The sequence below is a fragment of the Apostichopus japonicus genome, chromosome 11, assembly GCF_037975245.1.
Source record: "Apostichopus japonicus isolate 1M-3 chromosome 11, ASM3797524v1, whole genome shotgun sequence".
NCBI classification, from domain to species: Eukaryota; Metazoa; Echinodermata; class Holothuroidea; order Aspidochirotida; family Stichopodidae; genus Apostichopus; species Apostichopus japonicus.
In genome coordinates, this window is record NC_092571.1 from 16,229,115 (window position 1) to 16,251,451 (window position 22,337).

The 22,337-nt window shown below is 38.1% G+C and overlaps 1 protein-coding gene across 8 annotated transcripts in view; it reads left to right on the forward strand.

The window, feature by feature from the left end:
• The window catches only part of LOC139976288 (uncharacterized), a 101,600-nt gene that overhangs the window by 56,769 nt on the left and 22,494 nt on the right, over window positions 1-22,337 (forward strand). For 6 of the 8 annotated variants that reach the window (XM_071984940.1, XM_071984941.1, XM_071984943.1 and 3 more), the window contains 10 exons: window positions 157-315; window positions 1,842-2,033; window positions 3,729-3,835; window positions 5,804-5,930; window positions 9,603-9,752; window positions 10,720-10,820; window positions 11,717-11,890; window positions 15,891-15,905; window positions 19,450-19,554; window positions 20,154-20,499. In XM_071984940.1, the coding sequence (XP_071841041.1) occupies window positions 157-315; window positions 1,842-2,033; window positions 3,729-3,835; window positions 5,804-5,930; window positions 9,603-9,752; window positions 10,720-10,820; window positions 11,717-11,890; window positions 15,891-15,905; window positions 19,450-19,554; window positions 20,154-20,499 (1,476 nt within the window). Of the gene's footprint in view, window positions 1-156; window positions 316-1,841; window positions 2,034-3,728; window positions 3,836-5,803; window positions 5,931-7,591; window positions 7,749-9,602; window positions 9,753-10,719; window positions 10,821-11,716; window positions 11,891-15,890; window positions 15,906-19,449; window positions 19,555-20,153; window positions 20,500-22,337 lie in introns of those variants that run through there. The other 2 variants (XM_071984942.1, XM_071984948.1) reach the window with 2 other exon arrangements.

Here is a 22,337-nt window from a genome sequence, read left to right on the forward strand (position 1 = left end):
CATCATCAAGTCACTATATAATGCTTCAATTCTTTGTGTTTTATTTTTTTTTCATTGTATTTTCTATATATATAACAATGTTCATTATTTGTAATGGATATATACGGTTTTGAAGATGCTTAAAATCATCTTTTCTTTCTCTTCCTCCCTGTGTAGATTCAAGTCGCAATCAAGTGTCTAAGTCCGGAGAAGGTCTCCATCGACAAACATCAACAGGACTTCTTAAAGGAGGCCGCCATCATGTATTCCCTTAATCATGAACATCTCGTCAAACTGTTCGGAGTGGTACTAGACGTAGATAGCTCGCTGATGTTGGTAAGTACACGGCCCTCGTGAATAATTCACGGGGCGGATATACATGTGGGTGTTTCATACACCAGACAAGTTTAGTCACTTGAGTCAGTGTTAAAAACTGCTGTTTTTCTCTTGTTTGGGATGGGGTTTTACATAATATGTGGACTATTCCTTTCCTTTGCCTAAAACATGAATAATTCATTAGAAATTTTGTTGTCTCATCAGCGACACGGTTCTAAGCATATGATGTCAGATAAAAGCAGATTTGTTTATATTTTTTTGTGGGTAGTTTGGCAGGATTAGTTTTTGCTCCGCTCTTATCTGTCCCCAAATTTACATCTGCTCTTTGGTGTATCTACCTACTGTATCTACCTACGTACTATCTACTGTATCAATCTATCTACTCTCGTAATCTACCTACTTCTGTGGATCTTACAGTACCTGGACAGAGCCAATCTTAAGTATTGGAAGGTATTTTCAGACTTCATGGCCCCAAATTCAGAGTTTCAATATCTTCAAACCAAAAGTTTGGAGATTATTCTGCAGCATATTGCTACTCTAGTATGATATGATAGATGATATAATAAGGTTTCTAATTTCAAAATTCTGGCTGATGTTTTGAAATGTTCCAAAATCACCATGGCCAAAAAGTCAAGACAACTTTCTCTGGACACAAAATGTCATGAAGTATCCCCCCCCCCGCGCCTCAAAGATGCTCTTCTACTGTTATAAAAACTCTGATAAAATATTCTGTTCTTCCTCGGACCTGCTATAAGAATGAAATATTCATTGGTCTGTTATATGCCAGGATTTGTTGATCATCTCTAACGGCAGTATGACATGGATCTTAATTTGACTGCAAACTCTGTCATATTCATTCCTCTCACAGGAATACTCTCTCATACTTCCTCACAGGAATATGGGGCCATGTTTTACTTTCCCTTCCTTCCATCTCTATCGAAATTACTCAAACACACACACACATGCATTAAAATTCTTGTCCTATGACACACGGTTACAGATGTACAGTAAATACTACATTCTCCTGGGACAGGGAATTTCCTGAGATGACTTTCTCTCATTTGAGAACCCAAACAAAGATCCGTTCTTCAAAGAGGTTTCAAGTTTCAAGTGTTAATGGATTTATCTGCTTATATGGTGGGGCGAAAAATCGGTCTTGTTTATCCAACAAAAGAGGGAGAATGGAGGCGACTCACCCCACTGAAGGAGGGGATGACAAATTATGTCGCTAGTTTATGACGCCAATGTTACGGAATATGTCTTTGGTGTACATAAACCGTTCTGAAGTACGATAAAATACTAAAATGGTTTGGGAACTTTGTGGAGATCTCATTCTTTACATGGGATTATGTGACCGTGAATCCCCTCGTTGATTCATTCAATTGACAACCTTGATCAAGGGCTCTGTTATTTTATCCTAGTGTTACCTTGCCTGGGCGAAAAACCTCTGGGAGAAACCTTTCAAAACTCCTTTGCCATTTTAAATTAATCCTGGTCTTCACGATGCCTTTGTTTTTGCTCCTCAGGTAACAGAATTCGCTCCTCTGAGATCTCTAGCAGAGAACATCAAGCAGGAAGCCTTGAAGGCGTCGTTTCCAGTCACGTTACTGGTCGAGTTTTCCGTTCAGATAACGGACGCTATGAGATACCTACACTCCTCCAACATCATTCACAGAGATTTAGCTACTAGAAATATTTTACTATTCATTAATGAAGTGGTGAGTAAAAAATAGGGATTCAAGCCTCAAAAAAAATTTCTGGCTATATTACCGACAAAGTGCAATTGAAATTCCCTGTTTGCCGGTAGAAAAAGCAAAGGAAGAAAGAAAGAGGCAGTGGCATTTTCTCTGCCAGGTTCGACATATTAGGAACATCATTGTTGTATGGCTAAGTCATTTCACACTCGTCGGGGAAAGAAATTGCATGATTTCTGTACGTTACATAAGCCGGAAACAACTGCTCGTTATCAGTAAATATCACCGGTGCCACTCTCATAGGTTTGTACAGTAGCTCACATCCGTTGCAATTTCAGGAAAAAGTGCTGCTGACAAAAAAATGCCAGTGAGCACTTGAGCGAGTCGCGAGACTCAAGAACGTCTTGGATCAATTTGTTTCAAAATGGCCTACCATTGTAAGGCCCCGTAGTAGCTTACATCATCTTCAGTTCAACGACACGTTAAGCGGTGATGCATTACAAAGTTCTCTGTCCGTCTGTTGCACTTCGTGTCTGTATTCTGTCCTTATGCCATTGTTGCCGGGGCGGAATTGGTATAAATGTTGGTTTGATGCCACTCATGTTTCAGAAGTAAGCTATATATGTTGTGGTCTAACTTTGTTTGTCATCTGCTTCTTCTTGAGGTCTTGCGATGAGATTTTTCTCAAGTAAATGAAAAAACGTTAAAAAGACTGGATGGTTTAAAGGAGAGGGTCTTACTTCCCCATTCAGACATTTCTAAACTGCTGTTGGTGACAAAACGATCCAATGGTTTTTCCAGGAAACCAAACAAGAATATTAGCCGAATGGTTGTGAAATATGTATAGAGCTATCGGAGAGTAAAAGTGGGGCAGGGTGGGTAGCCTGTTAGTTATCAATATTTAATGACATAATTCTGTCTGAATGATCTAGGCAAGCCACAGCTCTGTCAAGGTATCAGTATGCTCTGTACATTTTACCGAAGAACTAATTATTAAGAAAAGTTTTCCTTCTATCAAATGGTTTCGCTAGAATTTTCTTGAATGCGAAATATGTTTTGTAATCAGGGATCAAAAACTAATCGCAAAATTCTTGTTTGCCCAGAAGATATTTTCGATCTGGAACTGCCCAACAATACCGTTCCTACAAAAGGTCGCGTTTGAGTCGAGAATCGAGTCAGGTTGGGCATCGATGCCGTTATGTTTGCATCGCCCGCTCAGAGTCCTTTTGCTTGAAATACTTTTTTATCACAAAGTAATGTCATCCTGTGTTTAACTATTATACTAACAGTTGAGAAAGGGGAGGGGGGTAGGAATCTGAAAATACTGAAGTGAAGATATTAATTCACAAAAATTCCAAATTGCCACAAATAAAAGGAGACGTGACATTTATAAGTCTGGAATTACTGAAAATCATTTTGACATTTGCCATTATTGTTCTGTGGATGTTATCATCGGATACTGTTTGGCATTATCAGACATCCAACAAGGAGATTGCAGTAATGTCGATACGGGATAAATTCCATGTCAGCAATCAACTCGCACCTTATTGTCGAGCCGGTATCAAAAGTTTTACATTTCCTGTAGAAGGCAGCTTCACAGTTCAATTCCTACATATGAGAACAAGTCTTCTGTGATAAACATGTGAAGGTCATATTGAGCAAAATATGTGTTTTGACTGTATAATCTATCTTTACTGTAGTGTTTTTTTCTTCTTCCAGGGCACCAAAACAGTTAAAATCAGTGACTTCGGTCTTTCCAGGAGACTGCTATTGGGAGAAAACTACAGAAGTGAGATGAAGCCCCATTTAAAACTACCTTTGGCATGGTGAGTAATCGCGACCGAGAAGGAATATTGATGAGGGATAGGGTAATGGAGGGAAGGGAAGGGTGAGGGGGATAGTTGCAGGTGGATTAGGGTAAGGGAGGGAAGGGGATAGTTGTAGGTGGATTATTGTTGGTGGTGGGGGATGGAAAAAGGGTGCCCAAGATAAGTTTTTTGTATGCTAAAAGTCAATATAAATGAAAGAATTAGTTTCTTAAATGGGGAGGGGGGGGGGTGGTGGTGGTGCTGGGAGAAATTTGCCAATGCTGTTTTCTGCTGGCAACTAGATGAGTGGATAAGTTATTTTGAAACTCAAAATTATTTGTGAAAATACAAAAATACAAATAAGTCAATAACAGTCAATAACAGTGACTACACTGTTTCATAAAATTGGCAAAACAACATAACTCACCCCCTCCCCCATCCCCATGCCCCTACTTCTCTTAAAAAGCATGCTGGGCATGTTAGACAAAATATTACAATCTGCTACTGCATCTCCTTGCAAGTCTAAAATAGAGACATCATTGTTGTTTAATAGCGCCCCCTATTTAGTATAAAGTAGTATATACACAGTGATGCCTCTAGTCTGTGTTTTTAATTTGAATTAGAAGAGATCGATATTCCTGTGAGTAATAATTTTATTTGCACCATCTCTGTGTCTTTGGATTACACTCAAACTTGGTCCTCTTTCATAACAGTAGTGTTATTTTTGTCTGTTTTTCTCGTCAATGGAAAACTACACAGTAGGATGGCTGCCTGATGGTTTTGACACATCTACAGATCAGTTTAGTAACCTTAAACCTTGATGGCATTTTCTTAAACCATTAATGGCATTTCTTGTCATAATTTAATAACATCCCTAGAGTACCTTCAACTTGACCCAAGCCTTCCAAATACCAGGACCTCAAGTCACTGACTGACTAGGTTTTTTTTATTTTTTATTGTAAATATGATTATCAATAGCCTCAGCATGTCCACACAGTAAACAAGACATGTCCATTTGGCATGTGAAGAATTCAACTGGGCATATCAGAGACTTATATTTGCATCATCTTTTCTGGTTCTGTGAAGGATGTCTTGATATCTGTCTCTCATCAGGGACCAATTTACACATGACAAGATTTACTGTCAATCCCTGGAAGTGGGCATCTTGAATAAGAGGCTGTCATTGTATATGGCATGATGGTTGTTCCTTGAAGAAACAGCCTCAGAGATGGGGGGGGGGTGGTGGTGGGGGGCGGTTATTGATATAGTTTTGTGTGGTTCTCAAATTTTGGTTATTTCAAAGTCATATGAAAGAAAAAAGGAAAGTACCAAACTTGTACATTAATCTGTGTTCGTATTGCCATGGTGATGATGCCACAGTTGTTATAAACAAAACTGAAAAAAAAAAAACGAAAAAAAGAAACCTTGAAGACACCTTGAAGATCATTGTGTCAGGATAACCCCCAAAGATGCAAAGTTGCTTTATGAAAACCTGTAAGAATATGTTTGTAACTGAATGACATTTGTTTAAATAATTGATGAAAAAAATGGAAATCAAGGAATAAAGAGATTTCTTAACAATAGCTAGTTTTTTTTATGAATCGGTCATCAGATCCTAGTTGAGTTTGTTGTCTTATGACCCATTTTATAGCATTTGTGGGGGGATGGAATTACATACAAGTCATTGGAATTCAAACTGTGCATGCAGGTACCCTCCCCGAAATGTTGATTGGTAAACACCACATTTTATTATGGGATACTATACACTTCATGTTTGATCAGTTGTATTCTAAAATTAAGCTATCTACGATTTTCAATGTAACCACGGTGATTAGTCGGGCAGTGTTGAGGCGGTGTCGTACTGGTGTGGTACTGTAATTCATCAGGGTAGAGTCAAATTCCACACCACATCTGAATACACTTTCATGCACTGAAATGTTTATTTTCTCTTCTTTCCTTGTCTCCCCCCCCCCCGGTCAACTCTAGGATGCCAGTTGAAGCCTTGACCAAACTCACTTTCACCAAAGCTTCGGACGTCTACAGCTTTGGGGTCACAATGTGGGAGATGTTCTCTTATGGGTGCCAACCATGGGCAACAAGGTCGGGAGAAGAGGTAAGACTAGAGGGAATGGAGAAGAGAGAGACAGGGACACCAAAGAAGAGTCATGTAAAGTCTTCATGCTGAGCTGGTTTAACCCTCTGCCCCCCCCCCCCCCCAATCATACCTTCTCCATTGCATTGATTTTAGATCCGAGGCCCACAGGGGGTAGATAAAATTTACAGTACAAATTAACAGTAGTTGCCTAAATTTATTATATAACCACATCTATATTTAACAATAGGCATTCACGTCCATACAAAGTACCCAGAAAGCTATAAACTATCCTATACATCCATTTACAGTGATACAGTTAAAACTGCCTTCAATAATTGTCCTAAAACTTTCCCAGGGAAAAATTATTCCAAATTATGTGATGGTACCTACCAGTTTCATTTCTCAATCCTATTCAACATTTTGAGAGAAAATTATCAACATATTGAGAGCCATATTTTGACAGCCTTTGAGTCAGAAAGTCTTCAAAGACAGACTCCTCGAAATACGGCAGCATAAATGCCGAAACTTCTGAATGGAAAGGGAATTACATTTGTAATTTCTATTAATAGTTTTGTGTAACAGATTTTCCTTTCTTTTTGGTTTTGATGATAATCGTAACCTTTGCATTCATGATAGCGTATGTGTGTATGGGTGTGTGTGTGTGTGCGTTTGTGACCCCCAGCTTGTAAACACGATATCTCAAGAAGGGAAGCATGGGCAGACCTCATTTTTGGTGTTGAGAAGTACCACATTGAGTACAAGAAGCCTATTGTTTTTAGTGGAGGTCAAAGGTCATTTGAAGTCAATAAACGCCAAACATTTCCTTCACCCCCCTCTTACCTGTCCCTTTACACTAACGCACCTTCCTAAACATAATATCGCAAGGGAAGCTTGGACAGATCGCATATTTGGTATGTAATCGTACCACATTGAGTACCAGAAGCGAAAGTTGTGTGGGGAGGTCAATAGTTGTTTGAGTTCACCATGGGTCGAATTGTGAAAACCATGCTTTACACAATATTTCAACAAGGACAGATGTCATATTTAGTTTGCTGATGTATCTATCACATTCAGTACAAGGTGCCTTGGGTCATTTCAGGACAGCCTGTGTCATTGTGAATTTATTGTTTGTAATATCACACTGCTTTTCACTGTATTACTTAGATCAAGTATGTTGTACACCCTTACGATACATTACGTCCGATTCAAGAAGAAAACTGCTCATGTTACATCATCGAAACCACAATGCATGCGTTTTATTTCTTCTTACGTCATATATCTTGACGTATCGCTCTTTTTTTTTTGTCGACGTTGTGCTTCGTTTCTGTTTCTCTGTTTTCTGTTATATAAACATCGCTAATTGCTTTCAAGAAGGGGAAACTCCCCGACGCTACTCGCTATTTCGATCCGTTGAACTGGCTCTCCCTCTGTTCTAGCGGGGGCTCTTTACTTTAAAGAATAGTTTACAAAGTAGAATCCATCCCCAGAGGTATGAAGAATCTTTTAAGGTTGAAGTGCCGACAAAAAAAGAATAGTTATTGTCAGAAGGGAAAGTAAAGTAAGTTGACGCTTAAATTGGGTTGATAGAAAGGGAAAGTTGATCCATATCGAAATTGGAAAAGGCAAATGCAGGTAGAGTTGGGTGTGTGTGTTTGTGTGTGTATATATATGTACCTGGTGAACATTACTTTAATAATCTCAAGGGTTAGTTCATTGATGGATGGATGGATGCGTATCTTCCTCGTTTAATTCGGACTTGTATCGGCCATTTTATCTGTAAATATTTGACAATTTTTGTATTTTTCTGGCTGTTCGGTTCTTGTGTGTGTGTTAAAGGTAAGACCCTCTTAATCATGTAATCTTTTATTTCTTACTTGTGTAGTGCCAGGCTTGTCTTGTTAGATTTATAGGCCAGTTTGGTTTGGAAGACAACCGTCGTGTTTTCTTTATCGTCGGCTTAAGTTGAAAGGCCAATTTTTTTTTTTTTTCTTTCTTCCCCCCCCGCATTTTGGTCGATAAATTTATTAAACGTACCAATTATTACTCAAATGAGACTGCTATTGTTCAGAGTGCACCCTCCTCCCAGGTTTTAATTCCAGGGAGTAATTCAATAGATTAGATTCCATGTCCACACTTCAGACAAGTATTAAATCGCATGTCAACAACAAAATCAACCAGGAAAGCTGTGATAAATATAGAAACATTTGTACTAGTTAATGTTGATCGGTGAAACAAGTTGACGTGATGGAAATTCGCATCGCAGTTTCATGGTTCCGTACTCTTTCAGATCGTATCGTATGAAAAAGAAAGATAAAAAATTCTACCGTTTAAATGGACTCTTGGCAATACTCTGGTGCATGGAATATTCAGAATCAAACGGAAATATTAATTACCGGCTGGTTTCATGCTCAATCAGATAGAGAGAAATTTAAAGAAGGAAAACAGCACAGTTCTAACAGAAAGGTCAATAAAAATATAGATTGTGTTCACAGTCAATCAATGACTCGAATATACACAAGAATCTTCCAAGTGAGTCTCACTATAAATGGAGGAATAAAACTGATATGTCATTGTTTTGTTTCATTTGGATGAGCTTCATCTACTCTATCTCGCTCTGCTCTCTACTGCTCTGCATTTCTCTGTTCTGTCTTGCACAGCTTTATATTGCTTTGTTCTGCTCTCCATTGCTCTGCGCTGCTCTGCTCTGTGTTTCTATGTTCCGCTCTACTCTCTACATTGTTGTCAGCTGCTCTGCATTTCTCTGTTCTGTCTTGTACAGCTTTGTATTGCTTTGTTCTGCTCTCCATTGCTCTGCGCTGCTCTGCTCTGTGTTTCTATGTTCCGCTCTACTCTCTACATTGTTGTCAGCTGCTCTGCATTTCTCTGTTCTGTCTTGTACAGCTTTGTATTGCTTTGTTCTGCTCTCCATTGCTCTGCGCTGCTCTGTGTTTCTATGTTTTGCTCTCTACTCTCTACATTGCTCCCAACTGCTCTGCATATCACTGTTCTGTCTTGCACACCTTTGTATTGCTTTGTTCTGCTCTACATTACTCAGCGCTGCTCTGCTCTGTGTTTCTATGTTCCGCTCTACTCTCTACATTGTTGTCAGCTGCTCTGCATTTCTCTGTTCTGTCTTGTACAGCTTTGTATTGCTTTGTTCTGCTCTCCATTGCTCTGTGCTGCTCTGTGTTGTTCTATGTTCCCCTCTACTCTCTACATTGCTCTCAACTGCTTTGCATTTCTCTGTTCGCTCTTGTACAGCTTTGCATTGCTTTGTTCTGCTCTCCATTACTCTGCGCTGCTCTGCTCTGTGTTTCTATGTGCCGCTCTACTCTCTACATTGCTGTCAACTGCTCTGCATTTTCACTGTTCTGTCTTGCACAGCTTTGTATTGCTTTGTTCTGCTCTCCATTACTCTGCGCTGCTCTGTGTTACTATGTTTTGCTCTCTACATTGCTGTCAGCTGCTCTGCATTTTCACTGTTCTGTCTTGCACAGCTTTGTATTGCTTTGTTCTGCTCTCCATTACTCTGCGCTGCTCTGTGCATCTATGTTCTGCTTTTCTACTCTCTACATTGCTCTCGTCTGCTCCCTACTCCCTGTAATTCTCTTTTCTGCTCTGGTTTGACCTTGCTCTGTTCTGATGTGATTGCTTCTTATTAATTGAATTCTTATCTTCATTTTGTTCCAGATTTTAAAAGCCATTGACAAACCAAACTTCCAAAGGCTAGAGAGACCAGAGGCATGCCCGAAATCAGTTTATGACATGATGCTCAAGTGCTGGTCGCACCAACCGGAGGATAGGCCTACCTTTGCTGAACTCCATTCAGATTTGCCCATGGTAAATATTGATGATGCAATAATACAAGTATGGACATGTTTCTATCTTTATTACTTCCTGGGCCCATCTATAATAGTTTTCAATAGTTTATGATCAGCACTAGATGGCAATTATCTATCCGGTTTCCCGAAAGGGAAAACTGTGGAGTCGCTCTCACCGACCTCGCAAAATTGTGAGGGGACCACGGATTGCAAGTCGACAATGACTATGACGCCCTCAAAGTCATTAATTACTGTTACGGTTTGATTCCTCCAACACGGCAGCATACAGAATGGTAGTACTCTAAGCCGAAGCCAAAGCGAAGAATTATTCAGGCCACACATCCTGAGTCTGCATGCTCAGTTCTTCAATACCGCCCTGATTCCTTTCGGGAAACGTTTCATTCTCTAGTTTTGATTTTAAAACTGAGCAGCCAGATATATGTGCAGTTGGGTGTAATCTGAATGGGATGCTGGCAGTGTCTGCTATCTTCAAGTCAGCTGACAAATCTGACTCCTTTTGGATTACTATTTTTTAACTGACAATCAGCTCCAGATGGGAAAACGTTTGATTGCGTAAGGATCTAAGATATATACACCGCACTACAGGTGGGCGGGTCTTAAAAACCCAACCATCTATCAGACATGTTAGGTTTCACTGTATCTAATGCCCCCACCCCCCCCCCCCACATTCTCTTAACCCTCTCGACAGTAGAGCGGTAACCTTATCGCTTTTGTCATCCTATTGCTGCATAAATTCTGACAAGTATGGACTGAATTTGATTGCAGTTCATTGACCTTTTTGTTGCACCCAACTTTCATTTTGCAGAGGTAGAATCTTTCCACACAAATTTCTTGAGAAAGAGTTCAGTACGTCAGTACTTTATGAGTTGCTATGTGCCATTTCCGCTACATGAGTTTACAGTTTTTAAAATAGATTATTAATCATCATTTCCCCCCCCACCCCCTCTTTTTATCTTCTCCTTCAGACAAAGCCACTTCAAGTACGGGCGGTCTCCAGTCATGTCGCATCTAGTCCAGATGAACTCACATTCAGGACAGATGACATCATAACAGTTATAGAGAAAAGGTATATTGATGATAAGGTATTTGTGGAGTAGAGATTAAAGCCATGCTTGGTAACTTGTGCTTAGAAAAATTTGTCAAGATATGTGACAAGTGGCTTCAATAATGTTTCTTGTCATTATATGAGTAATAATATATTAGGCTTGTGATTGAATCGATTATTATAAATTCAAAAAGAAAAAAGAACTATGGTTTTCAAGGGGGGAGGTGTATAATATGGAACCCCCTGTTTGCAACCAAAGCAATCACAAAGGAAGAAAATAGTTATAATTTATAACTTCGAAGGGACATAGATCAGAAATATCACTATTCCCAACCTGTGTTGGACTAAACTTTAAAGAGTGCTCATGAGAAATGATTTGGTGTGAATATGTCTAACAAAAAATTTTGAAAGCAAACACGAGATATGTATAGGTGATAACGAAACAAAGGTGTAGTTATAAAATAGAGACGTTTTTTTTTTGTCAATTTGGAAATGGACTCATTAGCTGGCATTTTTTTTGCCTTCTGCGTAAACATTACCAAAGAAAATGATTATAAGGTAGAGTTGCTAACAGTTACTCAACTGTCGGCAATTGATTGATGTCTTTGTAGGTAAAAAAAACTAATTTGTTCAAAGGCAATTAATAGAAATCTAATTGGAAACCTTAATATATCAATATTTATCAGAAATTTTGTTGTGGAAACCTGTTTCGTGAAAACCGGTTGTTTTACAGATGTAATGGATTATGACCGAAACCACCTGACTGTAACATAACATTTAACAGGGATTAGCATTGTGGCTGTAAACGTTTCTTCGGGAGAAAGAAAATTAAACCAATTAAACACCTTTTTGGTAGATTCAGCCTATTTAAGAAAAACAATTTTTTTCATCATTGGATTCATATACTTTATTCCCAGCGACAAATCAGGAATGTGGACAGGGGTCAGTCCGCTAGGCAAGGTAGGTAAATTCGAATGTACAAAGACCTCAGCCGCAGGGGGCGGACCGGGACCGACGAGTCCGACAAGGGAGAAGAAAGGAAGCAAGGCGAAGAGGGCGAAGAGCGGCAAGTCGAAAGAAGTCAAAAAGAGGTGAGATAATTAAAATTATAGATGTTTCAGTTGAAGACGCTTTAATGAGGGAGATGATTCAATAAAGCGATGCATAGCGAATGATTAAATGGAGGGGTGGGTGAAGGTGGGAGAGAATGGTGGAGGCTAACGAAAGGAATAAGTCCAGCTGTAGATTTGGTTACATGTGGAAATGGGAGTCGGTCGTTGAATTGGAATTTCAAAAGTACCACCGCAAAGCAGGAAAAAAAAAAACATTAGAAAGTTTAATAGGAAAAAAGTCCCTTTTGAATCCTTCACTTTCTCGTCTAGTTCGATCTCATCGTATTAGTCATCGTAAATAGTAGTATTACGAGACAGAAGCCTCTCTGACCTTTGAAATTCAAAGAATTGCTTAGCTTTATTTTTTTATTTTTCCAAACATTGCACAATACCAAGCATGCAAGCAGTTGTGTGTACACTTCCTCACTATAGGCGCAAGGTCACCAATTATTCAGGACTATTCCAGTGAGAAACTAGGTGTGCACTCTGGTCACGCAAGATAGCGATACGATACGATAATAATAAAAAGAAAAAACACAAAACCCTAGCAATACATGCATTTCCTGTGTTTCGCTTTCTTTCATGCTAAAATTTTTTTTATGAGAGCAAAATTTTAAAGCTTCTATTTTTAGATGCACTTTTCCTGGAAAATTGACAAAACACAAAAGAAAAAGAGCTAAAGACGCCTGTGGCAGAATGTGGCCAGCAGTTGGTTTTAACCAAGAAATGAATATTTCGGTCAATCCACTCTCTCTCTCTCTAAATCCGACGGCTGGTTAAAAAACCACTACGTTCTGGTTTATATTTTGCAACCATTGGGGGTCGCGGTATGAGGCGGTTCACGATTGTTCCAACATTATTGTGTATATCTCAATCTGTGAGGTGTTTCCTCTTCATTGTCAAGAAAATATCATCGTCGTCAATCATGACCAACGTAACAGCGCTTTAAGAATATAATGTCTCCTTCGAGGCATGAACAAACATACCAGTAAAGTTTTGTGGATTAGGCCTACCTGTGGTAGTTAATAGCTCCCCCCCCCACCACAACTGGTCCACTTCAAAATATGTATCACGATCATATTCATCTGCTTAGAATATGCACACAGCAGTGTAGACCAATCTTCCTCATTTTTAATTATCAAAATTTAAGAATATGACAGCAAAATATATTCTGTAGTGTCATGGCTAGCCAAGCTTTTCCATCTTCTTAGCAAAAAATTGCATAGCATTTCATATTGTGTGTTGTGTGGAAAAACTCGTTTTGTAATTTCAGTATCGGGCAAACATAAAACAGCAATTTGCCACTAGCTTTTACAAATATCACCAGCTCTAGCTGAGCTGATTCGGTAACTCTCGGCTAATGTAGTACACAAACCGGTCACACCCATCAGACAGGGTGCAGTTCGGTGTTAACAACGAGCGGCTATGGGCGGTGAGAAACAGCTGTGCCTTCAGCGATTCAGACCAAATGGTGTACGGATCCGATGCACCATCAAGGCCCGATCTTTTTTTTTTTCATCAAATTTTGAGGCATTTAAGTTAGTTTCTGAAAAAAATCAAATATCCTTTGTTTCCGTTTTTTGGGGTATTTTTGGGAAAGGTCACATCAGGACAGGATACGTTATCAGGACAGGATACAACATGTTAGGAAGTTACCTCATTCAAAGTAGAAAAAGAGAAAAAAGGGGAAAAAAAGAACGAAATGTGCGTATTCAGCTAAAAATTTGGCGGACTAGGATTTCCGTTTCCTAAAGTAATAATTAATTTGTAAACACTACATCCTGTACGGTAAATGTTCCGAAGCTCTAGAAAGTAACCTCGAGTTTTGGTGTGCGGGACATTATTCCTCATTCATGAAGGCACAATTGCCTCTCAGATTACTTGGAAGTGAAAGCACTGTAAGGAACATTATCGAGAGTTACTGAAATACTTGTATGTGTATTTGCTGGTCACGCACTCATAAATTTCAGTTTTCAACTTTATCGAAGGGCGGCTCAATGTCAGATTGTAGCAACTCTACTGTTAAACTAAAAATCACGTCAAAAACGCACTTGAATTTCTTTGATTTCACTGAATGTTTCTCACCAAGGAAACAAATCTTCTTTTTTGGGGGGGAGGGGAGGGGGGCGAGGGATCTCTTGACATTGCACTTTTTTATTACTGTTTGCCAAACTGTCTTTAAATTAGATTTGAAGAAAGGGGTATAAAATTATCCTCCATTTTCCATATAAAAGTGTTTGTGCCACTTGATTTAAAATAAAATCTAATACTATCTATATTCTTTTATGATACTATTTCCATCTTTTGGATATATGATATTTTTGTGTATCAAATATGCTCAAAAAGTTTATCAGCATACAATATCAGAAATGCAAAAAAGCTTTAAAGAGAAGCAAACCCAACCATTAGCATTAAACAGCCTAGTAGGGTTATTTGTGATGAAATTCTTTCCTCTGAAGAACTGAAAAATCTTGATTTCATTTGGAAGATAAAAAAAACCATTTTTAATGTTCTTTGACACACGAGACTAAACTTGAGTATTGCCTAAGTATAACTTCCTCCAGACACATACATATGCTTGAAAATTACATTGTTTGCTTTAGTCATAGAGATGGGTTTTCGAAACCAGATTATTATTATATTACAGTTAAATATTGCAAGTTCTTAATATGACGTAATTCTAGCATTCGTTCAGTGTCGATACTGTTTATCTGCTTGAAAATATGAAAAGAAAGAAAAAGAAGGGAAGGTCTCTCCACATAATGAATAATGACTCAGTGTCATCATGCTTAACGACAATATGGCTGCCTTTGAAGCCATGATATCTTCCAAACAGAGCAAGATTTTCCTAAGAAATATTTGAGAGTGAGTTGTTGATCACAAGTTTCTCTCTATCATTTACGCAAAAAGTTGACTGTTGGATTTTGGGAATAATTTGACCGTTTATTCGTAGGAACATTGTTGTTGACTTCAAATTATCAAACTCGGCAGCAATTGAGGTGTCATCCAGTTGATTAATACTTCTTGCTTGCTGAGAGATGGTTTACAACAAAAAATTGTGATAAAAATGAATTGTGGGAACATTTCCTGCCATTTATTCACCAGTCATTGATGTATTGGTAAAAAGTTGGGTGGTCATTCCTTGGAAAAATAAAGTTGATATTCTTTTGCTACATTTACGTACAGTGTAAAACAAAGACGATAGAATACTAAAACCTGTCTACCAATGCTTCATAAAACCTCCCACCCACCCCATTTGGAACCCCCCTCGGGAAACCTGTGTCACTATGTGTTCATCTAACAAGGTTTGCTAATTCAGACTTGAGAATGCAAGTGGTCGATACTTCACCGTTGTACGGGAGGGGTTTCACAAGTTCAGTTTGAAAACTGTTTAATCCTTTCTAGTGAAATAAAAAATGATTCCATTCCTGTCTCTTGCAGTAGAATAGAGGCCTGGTTCAAGAGTGAGAGCTGAGGTACTTCACCTATAAACTTTGGAATGGAAATTCTCCACCCCCCCACTCCTCCCCCCAGAGATTGGGTTCACACATTCAATGAACCGCCCGAACTGCTTATTTCTATGCCTCTGACCTCCTCTGCTTTTTCTCAAGTGTGAATGTGACCATTTCATAATGTAGTAATAGGTTAAGAAAAATTCATCAGCTTACTCGACTCTATGGTCGTCTGTACATTGGGCCTCTGCTTGTTTTTTAGGGGGGTCTGCTTGAATTTTTTTAAGAAGGTAGTGGGAATTTTCTTTAATACTAGCTTATTGCATAGCAAGTCTAGCTCTATTTTTTAACTAACAACGAAGAAAAAGTTTTACACCAAAATGGGTATATAATTTCGCTTTATCACTTTTTGTTCAATATGGCTCAAATTTCATTTCTTTTTTTCATTTTGTCATCTTTTATTCTTTCTTTGACCTCTAACCCCATGCTTCCTGTCTTGCACACTCTGGAACATCTCACCACAACAGCAGCAGCTTGGGCGGGTAAGATTAAGTCGCCGTGGAAACCAAACTAATATGTACACATTAATAATTAATAACCATAAGAGAGTCGATTAACACCTATATCGAAAGTGAAAGAAGTGATGGTACGACGTATGTTAATGTCCCTTAATTTTTGTGGCTATTTGTGTTACTCCAACTTGACAGTGCTTTCTTGAAACGATTCGTGTTTTTGTCGTGTTCGGTAAATCTTTGCAAAAACTGAGGGAAACTGGATGAGTATTACGAGTTACAGTACTTCTCATTGATACCATATGTACTGTACCAGAACTACCCCCCCCCCCGACGGCATCCTGGTTACTGAAATCGACAACAGCTCCCTGCCCCAATCTCCCTATAGGATCTGGATGCTATACATGTTTCCTTATTCTTTTATTGCTCAGCCTTTTTGAAAATAACTTATTAATTTTTTTCTCTTTGGAGTACTAAATTGAGCCGTTAAATCGTGGACACTTTGTCTCGATTCTTTCATCGACGGCACCGTTTCGTATCATATTTATTTTTGCTTTCCCTTTTTTGCATGCCTATAAAGTTTGTAATCCCTCGTACCTCACACGGTCTTCTTCTATATTTTGCGTCGGATGGGGACTCTCGACTATTGAACATTATTTAACATTCCAGTAGTCGTCTGTACCTCTCCCAATGCCATGCATGTATTTTCACGTTGGTAGTAGGTTTTCATTAACGTCAAGATATGTAACAAATTTATCCACTTGACTGGAAAGGTTTAGAATCATAGTTTATACACTCCCAGGAATATATTGGTTTCGTACGGCTTGTGTGTATATGTTACATTAAACTTGGTGGAGGTAACAGGTCGTTGGATGTCCTGGAGGTCATGGGTCATTTGGATGTCAAACTCTGTCAAAAATTGCATAAGACATGGATAACATCTGGACTAGAATTCATCTGTACCCATCAAAATTCAATCTTCTGTTTTTACTATAATGTATGGTACAGCCAGGTCAGCACTGTGTATTCACTGCTGTGTTAGTTTCCATTAACAAACACATTGTAATACTACAACTGCACAACACATTTGGACAATGTTTTACCCAGCACTTTTTTTTTCATAATCAAAACCATAAAGAAAATTGTACAACGTATGGAAAATTACAGCGGCAAACTCTACTCTCAACCAAAGGAAACGTTACATAAATGTTCTTGCTTTCGGATTCGGGCAACCTCCCGGCCGGGTTTTAATGCGCACTTTTATTGTGTTTTGTTAGGTTTTCTTGCATTTTTGATGCCATTTTTGTGAAGCAATATTTTGTCTTGCATGCATACTATGCATCCATCTCCATTATTAACACTCTCTGAGCTATTTATATTCAAAATTTTGAAGCCAATTGACAGCAGGCACCTTTCATTTTCGGGTTCTTTTTGAAAGAGATTGGACCCTGGGCAACTTGAAATAGACAAAATAAAGAAAAAAGAGAAGGGTCTTTTGCTGAAACAGAAAGACGATATAAATTCTGGGTGTGTATAGTTGAGTGACACAGCTTTACGGTTATTTTGAATGGGGTATAAATACTAGCATGACATGGGCGTGTGCTTTGATTCATTGCCCAGGGGAAAATTAGTTTTCAGAAAATATTCTTGAAAATGAAGGAGACTGAATCAGCCCAGTTTGTAGCAGTTGAACACAGCTGGGAGGTAAAACAGAAACCTCATGTAGCCGCTTAAAGGAAAGAAAAAATATCAGGACTGAACCAAAACATCCCAAGCGTTAGAGAAACAAACAAGCGATAATTTGACAATACAAAAGTGATAAACCCCATGGTGTAGAGTAGAATGATTTTATCCAGTTCCTGATCGTTCACAATTTGAAAATAAGTGTTTGAGATAAATTTGTTTCAGTCACGAAGATTGTGAACAAGTTTTAATAGAAACAACGGTTTATGAAAAACTTCAGTGTCGTCAAATGCTCATTTGCGATCACAAAAATTGTTTGTGTGATATAAGCCTAGGTAGTATGGCCTTACTTAGGATATCGCGGTTAAGTGTTACTGTTAGTTGTTTACAGCAAAAACGATCTATATAAATTGTGCTTCATCAAAATTGTTTAAAACATGATATTCATGCGTTACCCCTGTTTGAGTTGTCGTTACGCATTTATTTAAATTTGTAGTTTTCCAGTTTGGTTACACCTATCGTGCATCATTTAGTCGATTAGTATCAAATTAGTTGCGAGCTGGTGAACAGAGCTGTTCCTTGTAACAGTGCACTTGATTAATCTACTGTGATGTGTAACATTAGGCAATAGGCCTTTGTTGATTGGCTCACAAGTTAATAGTAAGCCTATCGTATAAAGGCAGTGAGCGAATGAGCCACTCGCCAAAATGTTGAGCGTAATGCATTTTTTGCTCGCCAGTCGCAAATTCTAGTCGCCATTGGCGAGTAAGCGACCGTATTTGTCGAGGCCTGATATATATATATATATATGTTAATGAAATGGAGGTTTTCATATATATATATATACATATATACATATATATATATGTATATAGATATATATACATATATATATATATATATATATATATATATATATATATATATGCTTTATGTCCTATCGCTAACTTTGAGTTGTTTATTTTCTTTGCATGTTTTACATTATGATGCACATTCTTCCAATGTTTTTGGCAAATCAATAAATAATTCCTGCACTTCCTAGCAGCTCCTGCCAATAGTCTTTCCTGGCGTTATTGGAATTCGCAATGCTTGTTGCCGTCCTATTGCTCAATATTATTGATTAATGTATGCCTTTATGAATATACAAATGGCTGCTTTCCATACTTCAACATGCAAGATTTGCATGTTTGTTAAGCCTTTGACACAGGTAATGAACAATTATTATGTGCCCATGACTTTTGGAATTGTATTATTATGTTTATTGTCGTGTTATTGTGCGACATGGTTGATTCATGCCTTAATGAATATTTGAAGAATGCTCTCTTTTGTACTTATCACGCAATGGGACCTGGACAGGTCATCATCATCATCATCATCATCATCATCATCATCATCATCATCATCATCATCATCATCATCATCATCATCATCATCATCATCATCATCATCATCATCATCATCATCATCATCATCATCATCATCATCATCATCATCATCATCATCATCATCATCATCATCATCATCATCACCATCATCACCATCATCACCATCACCATCATCACCATCATCATCATCATCATCATCATCATCATCATCATCATCATCATCATCATCATCATCATCATCATCATCATCATCATCATCATCATCATCATCATCATCATCATCATCATCATCATCATCATAATCATCATAATCATCATCATCATCATCATCATCATCATCATCATCATCATCATCATCATCACCACCATCTTATATGAAGCGTAACATTTACGCTCCTCGTAAAAGTCAAACAGGAAATTGTGTTAAATGTTTAATTAGGCAAATGCAAATGTTTGATTTTAATATTTTTTCTTGTGTCATATTTATTTATGTTTTTCTTCCCCAGGATAAATAAAATTGACATTGGTGCTCCAAGGGACTATCAACACATCTTCCACGTGGGTCCAGACGGCCAAGTCGAGGGCGATCCGACATTCGGTGGGACAGATTAGTAAGTCATCATCAGGATCGTGGACGACCAGGTCGGAACCCTGCGGACAACTTATGTCACCGGGTCCCTCCTTTCCACGTCGTCATTGTTCCTTTAGTAATATTATGACAATGAGAATACATTCTTTATACCTTATCTCCCTGGGGCTGTACCTCATCTCCTACCCCCCTCCTCCACCCCTTTCTCCTACCCCTCTCAGAGCTTTGTATCAGACTGTCTCTTGCATAGTAGGTGTTTGGAGAATTAAGTGGCATGTCCTTTCTGTCTCAAGCCATACGTCCCTGTGTTATCGTTCAATGCTCCTATCTGATGAAGAAGAATATGCATCAAACTCTCATACTCATTTTTTCTCAAATACCAACGTAGGTTATAATAAAAGGCAAAACCTTCTCCAACACCTGCAGTATATATTGTAGTCAGTGGTAAAAATGAAGGTAACTTCAAACCAAGGGACAGAACAGAATCAAAATCATTATCATAATTAAGTGCGCGAAAAGTTTTCAAAATTAGCATTTGTTTCTGAGCCAGTATATTTTATGACAAATAAACTCAAAGTTTTGCATTGAATGTTTCCTTTGCCCCCCCCCCCCCCTCTGCAGTAGTACCATGCCGGTGACTTCCCTACACGTGGAAAAAAGCCCTCAGACCAGGAGGATCCTTAGACCGACACAACTGCCCCCATCAGTACCCCCACTGGGTGCCCCGGAGCATACAGTAGTAGTACCGTCCCCTCACCAGCCCAGGAAGGCATCTCCGGAGTCCTTTGAGCCACCACCTTCCTTAGAAGCAGCCGCCCCTCAGTACGTGAACCGGGTGGAGGCAAGTCCGGACATCCTACATGGCACCACGGACGTACCCGACGGCAGAGCCAGGAAGGAGAACAACCACAATAGCCTCGTCTACCAAAATGGGAAAGACAGCCCATCCTCTCCGGAAGAATTTTCCGTAAGTCCTCCTTTAAAATATCAAATGGTGTGGAATTGCATGTGGCTTAATACTCTACTTCTAGGAAAGCTGTGAGATTTAATTCGAGAAAAACTTGAAGGTTTTCAAAACAAATTCATGTGAAAAGTATGTATCTCATTTCTAGAGTGTTAAGACCACATCGATAAAATAAATAGTAATAAATAATACTAAAAAGATGAAGAAACAGTTAATTATTCATTCATTCTTTTAATCTTCTTTTCACCACAGGAATATAAAGTTAAAGAACATAGGGGTATATACATGAAACATTTATAATGTTAATATTTAAAACACTCATGTAATAATAAATGTTAGTAAACATTAATTAATAAACTATCAAGAAAAAACCTAATAATTAAGTGATATAAACCAATAATTGTAAAAAAAATCTATCGAGCTGTTAATATACAAACACTTATGTTAATAAATGTTAGTGAATGTTAATACACTACAAACAAGCAAATTATAATTAAGTGATAATGGTAACTAAAAAATATATCAAAAGAGTAAAAAAAAATATGGAATCAGTAAGTAAACAAGAATAATCTTCAAAAACCAATTATAATTTTAATCCCAGTCCAGCCCAAGAATGTCTTCATTTAAGTTATTGACACAGCTGCTTGATTCTTATTAAATTGGATTTGTGCCAATAATTACAAAAAGTCCACCTGTTTCTTTACTTTTAATAAAAAACTGAAGAAAACGTATCAATAATTGTGTTACAACAAAAGTATATTTTCATTTTCTAACCAAGGCAAGCCATGTGAAAGTGAGAATGGGATTAACGTACGGGTATTAACTTTGCTAAGAAACCCGAATGCTATCATTGAAAGTGTTGTTAAAACGTTTAATGGATGGTGAATGCTACGAGATTTTTCCTGAATGGCAACCCAGGTTAAAAGTTCAAGCCAAACTGATGTCTCAACTAGAAATATCATGACATGAGCCCTTATTCAGGCATGAGCATTTTTCCGCTAATTCGCGGAATATCCATGATTTCTTTTCTTCCTCCGAGACTTACACCTCGCAATTTCCGTGAATTTCTAACAACAGCGTTGTATCATTTGATCCGTCGTTCGCATGTTTTTCATACCCTATGGATATCCAACCTGCAGGGGGACAAAAACTATTATCCTAACACACTGTAGCATATGCAAACTGGAGCCTATACCGCAATTTTTGCAAAGTTCTGTGATTTCTTTTACCCCAGGCTCATCCCTGCTTATTCTTGCCCTTTGTTTTTTTTCCTTTTACGGTAAAACGTTAACATTGATACTGAAAACAATGCCATCATTAGGCCGAGTCAAGACTTTCAAATTGTAAGTTTCAGCATTTTGCAAGATAAATATTTGTTAAAAGTTGGGCTAAAAATGTAAGCACAAGTGGCACAAGTGAAGTCATATTGAGATTATGATAAAATTATTTTTAGAGTTAGCATTTGCAAACACATTTCTATTCACAATACAAAAAAAGAACAAATTAAATTAAATTAAAATTAAATTAAAAAGAAAAAGAAAGGTGATTGACTTGATCAAGTCTTCAGCCTAACTTGTGAAAGAACGTCACATCTGTGATATCTCCCAGATGGAACAAGATTTTTCATAGCTGTGGTTTTTTGGGGAGGGGGTGTAGGTGGGGGGGGTGGGGGAGGGGGTAGTTGGACATGACAGGTAAATTTCTATCTCATGGACCATTGATATTGTGTGGATATATGTCTCCTTTTAAAGAATTGACACACAACAGAACTGATATAAAACCTTTAACTCAATATGATTTATTTCATAAAAATGAACAAGTTAACAGTTTACAAAATCACC